Source organism: Papaver somniferum, chromosome 7 (genome assembly GCF_003573695.1).
Source record: "Papaver somniferum cultivar HN1 chromosome 7, ASM357369v1, whole genome shotgun sequence".
NCBI lineage: Eukaryota > Viridiplantae > Streptophyta > Magnoliopsida > Ranunculales > Papaveraceae > Papaver > Papaver somniferum.
The window spans coordinates 214110056-214120915 of record NC_039364.1 but is presented as its reverse complement, the minus strand read 5'-3'; the positions used below and the strand labels follow the sequence as shown (position 1 = coordinate 214120915).

Genomic DNA, 10860 nt, shown 5'->3' with positions numbered 1-10860 from the left:
TTATTCTGCAGGCATTAGTTCCTCTGTAAAGAAGCTAGATGACACTTGACGATGGAGCTAGACCCTTCATTTAAAGAACCATTCATCGCCACGGTAAGAGCTAGATGAGCTAAATCACTATATTGTAGCTTGAAGATTCATTGCAGTCAGAAAGTATTGAAGCCCCTGAATTGTCCCATCCTTGGCATGCGTAGACCACCTTTTTAATAAATATTGTGATGGAATCTCCAAAAAATTTCTTGAAAGAAGAACTCTTGGAGCATGTATACATAGAATACCTGTAAACTTGAAACGATTGCAACTACATTCTACAGAATTCAGTTTTTTATTGAACCATACTTTCCGATCTTTATCATTTTTAATAGACTCACTATCTCAACCTTATGAATGGTAATCCCATCATTCTCATTTACAATTTTGTCAAGATAACAACCAAACTTTTTCAACTTTTGTTGGAGTATAATGAAAACGTTTCGAGCATACATCTTCGCTGCCTCTTTTTGAAAACGCAAGTGATTGATAAATACAGGTTTACAATTCTGACATTTGTAATCATCTGGTAACTGTTTTTCCTCTAGTCCATCACCGCTTTCTTATATTGTAATATAAAATCATTAATGCATAGGGTGCCCGATTTACATAACCCTTGATAAAGAGTTATCTACTTTGAGAGGGTTGAGCTTTATTTTGTTCTTGTTGGGTGATTCATAAGTGTTATTCCTGAGTTTCTTCGCCGATCACTGAGATCATAGTCGGATTTATTAAGATTGGGTAGATTCTACAACTTTGTTTCAGAGTATTGATAGAGTTTAATTAATTTAGGAAAGGAAAATGACGATACTCGAAGAAAGAAAATTTCCGTTTCTTTGGCAGTTTTTTTTTTCTTCATTGTTTTCCTTATTTAGGTAGTTATAAGCGGGTTCGGATCGTCTGTTGCGACTTCCCTCTGTGCCTCTATTCCACCCAATCTCAAGCTGCCATGTGTCGCTACCAAAGTTTACAAATTCAAACGTAATATACTTGACTAATTTGAACGGATTTTAAAAGAGTAAAAAAAGAAATATTTGAAGTTCTTTTAAAGGAACAAGCATGATGGAGCACAAAATTTACATAGCTCGGATCCTCAAGAGAATCCATGGACACAGAAGATGAAGTTATTATGAAGTTCTTTATTTTAGTATAACATCAATATATAGACACGGAAGAGGATTTACTAAGAATCTTGATGTAGTTATTATCTGTACAATTTGACTTTTTTTTTTGTGTGTGTGAAAAGAAAACCAACATCAGACTGCAAGACAACGTGGTTGACTACAATCACTATTATTTACTCTTAATATTTTTTTTTGAAATTAGAGCATGTACTTCCAGTTCTTCACTGTTTACATGCATCCTTGGCAATTCCCATTACACATGCAACATGGTTGAGGTGATGATTCTAATTATGATCACATGTTCCTTGAATCTAAGTTTGTTATGACCAGACTTCACTGTTGAGACCCTTACAAAACTTATTTATCTACTGTGATCAGAATGCATAACATTACATGTATATGCATCCCCTTCAAATTGATCGACAATTTTTTTCATCATAAAAACATGATCGACAATTATTGTTGTGAATGTTGATAAGCTAGAGTAGCTTAAGAGGCTGCTATAATGAGCATCTCAATTAGGTTTTTACTAGGGTAAATATTTGTGTGTATTCTATGGACAGAAGAGATAATTAAGGGGGATACTTATTTCCTTTTTTCTTTCTCCTTGAAAATCCGTTGAATTAGTTCTGTATATTACGTTTAAACTTGTAAATTTGGGTAGTTATAATAAGGACACATGGCGGTTTGAGAGTGGGTGGAATAGAGAAATCGCAACAGACGATCCGGAGCCGTTATAAGCAGTTGTATTTCCTTTTATCAAAACCATTTTTAATATGCTTTCATGTTTAAAGATATGACGTGTCGAAAAGAGAAGAGAAGGCCACATACTCGGAGTATGTGGCCCGACCGCATCATAGCCGGGGCGAAGCCTTTCATTTCCTACTTTTTTCTAATGCCTCTTGCAATATTTATACAGTAGTTACATAGCCAATAATCGTGCACAACACTTCCACACGCATGAAATAGCCAAGTGTTGCACAAGTAGTTTTCCTAACCGCCACTTCTGCTTTTCAACTGTCACCTTTTGCATTGTCAAGCCAAATGATGTCACATCTGTACTTGGTGGTTAGGCTTTGCCAAATTGGTTATAAAGCCACTTTATAACTAGGGATGTCAATGGAAGAATATCCATCGGATATTTGGATATCCGATATCCGACAGGTTAAGCATTATCGAATATTCGATATCCGAGAATATCCTATAGGATATCAAAATCAGATATCGATATCCGATAGGTTAAGCTATCGGATATCGGATATTTATCCGATAATATCCTGTAGTGACAAAAAATGAAAAGAACCTGTAATCAGAGATGAAATTCAAGTTACAGACTTACAGTGTAATCTGTAATCTTTAATCTGAGGCGAAATTCTCATACATACCATCTGAATTGTCTTCAAACGCATAAACAGTCTTAAAACGTTACACTTAAGTAGTTATGTCTCTAAGTAAGTCTCTTATTCACACACATACATGAAAAGAAACACAAGCAAATGCTAAAGAAAGTAAAAACTGGAAACACAAAGTATGATAAGTACTGTGTGTCTCTGTCACTCTCATCTCCATCCTCTGACTCTCTTGTCTTCATTCGTCTTCGGTTTCCAAATTTTCCACATCTGCATTATAACAAGTCATTGAAGTCGACATTCATATAAGAATAAGATACACATCATAAAATTTAAAATTAATTATTCAAAAGTTAACTGATAAGATTATAACACATATTTATTATCAAGGATATATAAATTTGTTGCTCGTGTAAGGTGGATCACCGGTCAGCGGAAATACCAGATGCGAATCAATTTGGTTAGTCCAAGTATAACGGCATCAGGTGAATGCAGTTTAATTTAAACTCTATGAGCTAAACACCTCAGTTGAAAAAAATGATGCGTCTCACTAACTCTCATATAAAACTGTAGGAGGAGCAAGAAGGGTTGTAGAAGAACCAATTAAGAGGTTTGATGGATATATTCTGCACTGTCAAATGGCTACTGATCATCAAAAGAACAAACTTGGTCTTGGAGTTGGTGGATTTAGTCCATATACAGGTGTTAGTGCTGGTTTTCAACATGAAGATGAGAAGCAATGCATCTCTCAAAAGTAAAGCAAAGAGACATACCTCAAAAGTGAGTATGCAAAATCTCACCTTCAATAAGAACTGAACACATACAAAATACCCGTAGATAAATAAAATGGATACGTTGCAAGGTCAGATTGAATCACTCCAAGAGTTCTTGCCTTCATTGAGTTTGAAAACTCATAATTATGAAACCCTAATTTGGAAACTCATAATTATGAAACCCTAATTTCATAAGAATCGAACATAGAAATCGAACATGGAAATAGAAGATAATCAGTACCTGATTGAGCGGGTGAGTGATTGATAAGAAAAGCAACTGAGTGAGTGATTGATCGAGAGTGATCGAGAACTGAGAAAAGAAGAGGAGGAAAAAAAGAAAAGGACTCGGTTCTCGACTGAATTGACTGATAATCGATTGAATTGACAAAATTACAATTATACCCCTAATTCTATCGGATATTATCCAAACAGATATAGCCCAATCCGATATCGATAGGTTAAGGAAGAAATATCCGATAAATATTTTTATCCGATATCCGATAAAACGGATAAAATCCTATAGGATTTCGAATAATCGGAAACGGATTCCGGATATTGGACATATATTGACAGGCCTATTTATAACCGTCTCAATCCAACTCCTTTGCTCTGGCATGCGTGTGATGCACACACACTCGAAACTGACAGCTTGAACTCGAATCCGACAATCATTGAGCTGCACTAAACTTGGCCCATGCCAATGTTCGGCAATGGTTGCGCTTCACTCAACTTGGCCTCTGCCAAATACAACAACAGTTGCACTTCATCCAATTTGGCCTCTACCAAACTCGGCGATGGTTGCGCTACATTTTTCTCGGCATGCACTTAGCTTATTTGGATGCCAACATCCAAATATCATACCAATTAAGTCTTGCCTTACTTAGTTCAACTTCATACTTCGTATGCATTCACTTGCATTCTTTTTGCTGAGCAATAATCATCAATAGCGCATTTGCAACGCCATTGTTGCATATGCATTGACCAAGCCTTGGCTAATGCTTAGGCCAATGCCAAATTCATTCCATGACTTGTATTGTATCTATAATTCCTTCCTTGAGTTGGGCCAACTCTGAATCAAGGATATGCAACACTATCGCATAGTATTGCATGTGCTAAGTAGCCTTTCTTGTCTTGGCCGTAATGACGCTACATCGTCGGACTATGCAACTTCATTGGCCAGGCCACTGACTTCAATTTTGGGTAATCTTTGCACTTCACTATTGGGAACGCTAACAATAGGGTACGCTAACAATATGCCACGTTATTTCTACCTCGAAGTCTACTGCCATATATTTTTCGTGCTTTAGTTAGCGTTTATTGTCGTAACAAAATCTAAGAGCAGTTTTGAAGAAGGATTCTGTAACGTAAGGATTTGCCTTAGTGCAAAACAATATTCATTCACACACCTCTCAAATGTCCAAGTGCTACTGTCTCCGCTGTGACCACCATTCATGGCACAGAGCAGCGAGTTTTCTGGAAGACATCCAGCACCCCCTAAAATCACCAAAACCGTAAAAATATCCTTGATTTTGTAATATATTTTACATTTAGCCCACCTGAGTTTTATATTTAGTCCACCAGTGTGTGTAGAATTATTTTTTAGTCCCCTTCATTCTCAAAGTCTGGCTCCGCCACTGTCCAGAAGGCATCTGGTGAAGTGAGTATTTCAAAACGGCATAACCCAACAGGTAAGTTAAGCTGCTAAAGAGACCTTAGGTAACACACGCGGGTGTTGAACAAGGTGATCGACCTAAGCTGATAATCATGTTTGTCCCTGTGACTGCTGTAAGGTAACGACAGTCATGGTTGATAATCTTATTTGATGGGAAACCGGCAACCATTGTTGATATCTGGTATTAATTATTTTAACATCATTTTTTTTCCCCTCGTTACTATGTGGACAGCTACGGAAACAGAAGTCTCGAAATACAGCAAGGAACTATTTTCCTCACTTTATACTTTATAGGTCTCTAGACCACTAGGCCCAAAGACTTGAGTGCTTGATGGAGGTCACCAGTCACCCCTGTAGAACTGCAGGGCCTAACCCGAATATACGGTGTTGTTGAGGAAAGAAAAAGGTTTTCCATGCACAGAGAGAAGACCCTCTTGAAAAAGAACAGGTCACAAGTAAACAAATTCATCAGCAACTAAGAGTAGCCTTAAAACGTGCTCTTTCTTCTCATTTGTCATATCAAAATGAATGGATACAATACAAGATTAACAGACTCACTCTTATAAAGGTGTTATTTACAACAAAACTGTATTATTCTGAATGAGGGGAACCAAGGCAAAAATAAATAAATCAAATTCCCCAATACAAAAACAATTTGGGAGGAAAAAATATTATGCAAGATGGGTTGGGCGAAACATACCATCAACAACGGGAGAGCTGGATGATCAAGGGTTTGACGAGAAGCCAATCCAGTGTACCAGATACAAGAGAGGATATCACAAATGAAATTTCTTTCATTTTAAAAACAATGCTTCCAGATAATCATCTATATAAGCTAGACAGGGCCAATGATCAGTCCTAATTCGAACTAATGTTGATGCATCACCCACTTCCATCTGGAAAAGTAGATGGAATCTTGGCGGAAGAAATATGAGAACAAAAAAGCATCCCATATTTCTTTTCTTGATGTCCATTTGATAGTGCGTGCAATTTTCCTCATCGGCATCATCATCAATGTACTTAAGTTGAAGTGGGCCTAAATCAAAATTCTTCATCTCAGTATTTTCATCAACAGCGGAATGTAACCCTTCTTTCCAAATGACATCCTTAATGACGCCACCGTCTCTTACTGCACTTATCAGAGGGTCACCAACCACACTTACAATAAAGGGCGCCAAATGACGTTCAACAGCATCAACGAGCAATGCGGCAGACACCTCTAGAAGCTTGACTGAACGGGTCCCATTAATTGCAGCAACCCCTTTTCCTCCCATTAGAGGAAAAGTTTCCCGACCAGTATTTGAAGAGCTATCACATGCTTCCCATAATGCATTGAACAAGTCAGAGTAGTAATCTGCAAATGCTTCTTCAGGGATATCCGACGGTATTCTAGCCTTGAGAAACATGTCCTCGATACCAACTGTAATACTCTGAAGCTGACCTCGAATGATCTGACCATTCTCTGCATTTGCTTCAATGGCAACATCAACCAGACCCGGCATTGGTTCTCTAGGTTCCAATTCGATGGTTACGGAAGCCCTAAAGGTTTCCCGTTCATCAGACCCATTTTCTAGAGGCACAATAGCAAGGTAATCACTTTTCCTGGATGTATAATCGGTATCTAACTTGGTTCCACCAAGCAAGAAAGGTATATGGAATGACGGAATAGACCCATATGGTGCTGAAGAAGCGAATGTGATAATGGTTGCATATATGGCAGGTAGAGCATCCACTTCATCTAAACTTGTAGCAGGTAAGCCAACTCCCCAGATACAATTAAAGGGTTCGGACTCGAATCTGAGGGTACAAGGAATTGTAATCTTAAAACCTGCCATATGCCGAAAATCAGGAATACACGAAAAATGCAGCCGTAATATCTCTAAGATCTCTGAAACCTTTGAATCCATGACACGTAATGGTTCTCGGGGCATATCCATCCGGTCACTTTCCAGAACCTGTACCTCGGAACTGCTGTCCAAATCTGCTTCTCTGTCTACAGGTTTACTGTCACTGATGCCCTCTAAAACAAGGAGTTGATTATTTTCATTGTCCATCATAGCTAAAGATAGAGACCATGTTTGTCTGACAAGAAGAGGGGTTATGCGTTCAAGATGAATGTACGAAGAGATATTCCTCGACTTGTTGACATCTTCAGAAGCTCGAGGAGACTGACCAGAAAACATGTGAGGGGACGGTGAAATGCCAGGAACTTGTTCCTCGAGGTTTAAAATGTGCCTAAGCTTTTTACCAGGTATACACATAAGCATCCGAAGATAGATCCTGAAAACGAAACAGCTCCATTAGTAAGGACAGAATAAAAAAACCGAACAAAGTTGCTTTTCTTTATTTTATAATCTATTTTTTTTATTTTTCCGTTTTTCACTTAAAACTGTAAGATAGAGGAAAATCATCAGACTTTCACCTCATGCAGGTGAGTTTTGGGAAACAAGTGAACTAGGTCTAGAAGTACCCTCCTTAAATAACCGGGAAAGCGGAATAATTATTATCATTATTATAAGAATTAATTCTCTCATCATACCTGGCATTATCGCGAATTTCCAAATCAGGAAAGTACAGGCAAGTGAATGTAAGGAGGCGAGAAAGTATAAGAAAAACCCTTGAACTGCGGTGGTGCATGAGCATGGTCCTACAAATACAGAGAACCTTATTTCCAAGAGACCATGAATTCAATCCTGTGTCAGGACCATGTTTCTCAACAAGGACAACAAGGAATTCAGTAAGCAGCTCGAGTAACTGACTAGGAGGTACGGAATGGTTCTCAGCAATCCTATTGAAAATTGGGAAGTAAGAAGCCAACTGATAATTTATGGTGACCTTTGGAAGTAAATGCTCATCAAATGTCTGGAGAAGACGCTCCCCCAACCAACGATGTGAATGACATCCCAACAGACGGTCGAGGAAAGCAACAGAGATTGGAACCAATCCTCGATACTCCAGTGCCATGTCCACTAGTGTCCTCTGCACAGTAACAAAGGGATGTTCATAACTGTACAGAAGCAGCAAATACAGAGAATCCTTCATGAGCTGAATTTTCAAGAGATGCCTACGAATCTAAGATACCAGTTATAGAGAACCAAAACTACAGAATATCAGGTAACATAAAACAATAGACACATGACTCGAAGGCTATTCTAAACCAGTCAGCGCTTGGGTTCAAGATATTATAACAAATATGGACCATATACATGTCCAGATAGACCAGATGCTCCCCTCCACCACTAAAGACCTTTGCTCTTCTGTTATATAAGCAGCTTGGCACTTTGTTTAAAAAATATACCCTTCACATTAAGTTTATGAGAATCATATGTAGAGAAGCTACCTTATTTACTTTTGCAAAGAAACAAATAAGTGGGTGACGGATCAGATGGGTCATGAACAGTGATCGGGAAGAATTTGGAGGTATTCAGTGGCATAGACGCTATGCACATACACGTGGTTACAAGTGCTGACTACTAAGCCATACTGGCCAGTTGGCAGAGGACACTTTATAAGCAATATTGAAAATCACATTTATTTCCATAGTGCCATTTTTTTCCTCGAGTTTAGGCCCTTAGGGTGATAATCGCCAAGGATATTTAAACAAGAAAATAATAATATTATAAGAGGCCTCGAGTAGACTTGTTTCTAGTGGAACATAATGCCTATTTGCTGGTGAAAGAAACTTATAGCAATAATTATGTTCATGGTTCTAGTTTAGGGGGAGAGTTTCGTAATACCTGCAATGTTTGAAAGATAGTGGATTCCATGAGTGCTTCCGCGGTGGAATCATTGGACGCAGAATGAGGCATGGCTCCAATCAAGAACTTATGAAAAGTACGAAAGGCCACTGTAGTTTCTGTGCTCCAAGATGGCAACCATTTGAATGATGAAACAGAGACAAGTCCATCTTCTAAGAGCTTCACAACAGAAACTTCTTTTTTAACCTTCGTATTAGATACTCCTTCAGACTTTTGTGATACTGAATTATCAACGCATATAGCGCAATAGGCAAGCATGTCCAGTTTCATTGATTTCAGTGCTAGCGGATCAAATACCGTCGGGTAAAAACTTGAGCTCATAGAAACCACTGAACTCTTCCTAATTGCTTCTCTCTTCACAGAAGGAAGATTAATGAACCCTAACAACCAGTGAAGAGCAAGCAAACGGAAAATCAAATAATGATGAGCTTCTTTGGAAATTAGCATCAAACGACGAGCAATTTCGGCTTCTTGGCCATCAAATGCATCTGAGAAACGCGAATACAGCATAAGAACAACATGGCAAAGCATGGGATCGTACGAGTAAAGCAAGCCAGAGAATTGAACCTTCAAAAGTGAAGCCTGCAAATCCAATGCCACTGCTATTGGCATTATCATCGACATGAATTCCATCAATGCGCAAGGAGTTAAGACATGTGGGTGTTCCAACAAAAATGCCATTACTCTACGAAGCTCTTTAGAATTCGAAACCGTAGTAGCACTTGTAGTAGAAGAATCAGTATTATTTGAACCAGAACTAGCTATTACTGATTGTGGAACATTAAAAGGAACAAGAGGAACTGATGTACCGATAATCGAACCGTTCATTTTCGAAATCACTAAATCATGAATCACGGATGTCAATAAAAGAATGTAACTCTGTGAAGCATGAGTTCTCTCGCTTTGACATAAATTCCATATATGACCAGAAATATCCGCAAGTATACAGGGATATTCTCTCTCTAACTCCCTTAAACATTCACAAGCTACAGCTCTAGTCTGCCGATCCAACCCATGATTAGGTCTATTAATAACAGTCAATAACAATTCAATCAAACTCTCTAAATGATGAACCACGTTGTTTAAACCATCGATTGAGATAATTACCGAAGTTACAGAAATCATCAATTGTTCTTTTAATGAATAAGTTATTGAGATCCCATCAACAGGAGCTTGTATAACAGCACGAAGTGTTTCAATAATTCTACCAATCCCAATTTCATATTCATTTTTAGGAATTATCAATTTATATGCCTCTTCAAGAAAAACAATCAGTTGAAGTTTGATTGAAATATCTTTTCGTAAAAGAGTTGATAATATAAGTTCCAAAATAGAAGAAAAGGAAGAATACTGAGATACCCATTTCTCTATACGTGAATTGATTCCTGATTGAAAATCTTCCATCAAATTCTCCCATTCTTGTGTCGTTAGCTGCTTTAAAGGTGGCTTTTCCATGTCTACTACACAAATTTCAGCTCAAAACCCTAATTTTTCTCGTACACGGATTACAAATCCCTGAAGGAAAAAAGAAAAAAAAAACTACAGATTATGGTGATGAAGACTAAAGGGGCTGTGAATCAATGCCCTAATTTCAGAATTAAGATCAACCATCATTGGGTTAGGAAGAGAAAGAAGGAGAAGAACGTTTGTTTGTTTTTCCAGAATTACAAAACACAAATTTTAGTTTGTGTACTTCATGTTGTAATTACAAAAGAAAATTAACTTTTTTAATGTATAGTTTTGACGTTGGAGTAGGTGAATAAAACAAAACTACTTATCACCTGACCTGGTGAATACGGATAGTCAATTAGTAATAATTCTTGTTGACTTTTTTCTTCTTTCGCAAAGAGAAGCTTTGCTGATTGCCTAAAAGAAGATTATACGCCTCTTTGGCCGATTAATATAGCAAGCATCGTAGAGATTTCGGATTTTACTCCACGAAACTTGTAAACTTTTGTATTTTCTTTAACGCATTTCATTTTTGCGGAAGAAAAATAAAAAAGGAAATTAATTCTGGAATCCAAAGTGTTAAACGGTATTTTGTTGGTTGGTGTTAGAGTTGCACATGGATTGGGACGGGTTTCATCTAATACCAACTACCAACCCGATTATAGCGAGTTTTTATTTTCATAACCAATCCCGCCTGCTTAATTT

At 37.7% G+C, this 10860-nt stretch overlaps 1 protein-coding gene across 1 annotated transcript; it reads right to left on the bottom strand.

The window, feature by feature from the left end:
* Nucleotides 1–5436: 5436 nt before the first annotated feature.
* On the bottom strand, nucleotides 5437–10390 carry LOC113299524. Its single transcript, XM_026548550.1, has 3 exons — nucleotides 8686–10390; nucleotides 7488–7927; nucleotides 5437–7228 (listed from the first exon to the last, which is right to left on the bottom strand). The coding sequence occupies exons 1-3, from the start codon at nucleotides 10159–10161 to the stop codon at nucleotides 5743–5745; spliced, it is 3402 nt and encodes a 1133-aa protein (XP_026404335.1). The 5' UTR covers nucleotides 10162–10390; the 3' UTR covers nucleotides 5437–5742.
* Nucleotides 10391–10860: the final 470 nt, after the last annotated feature.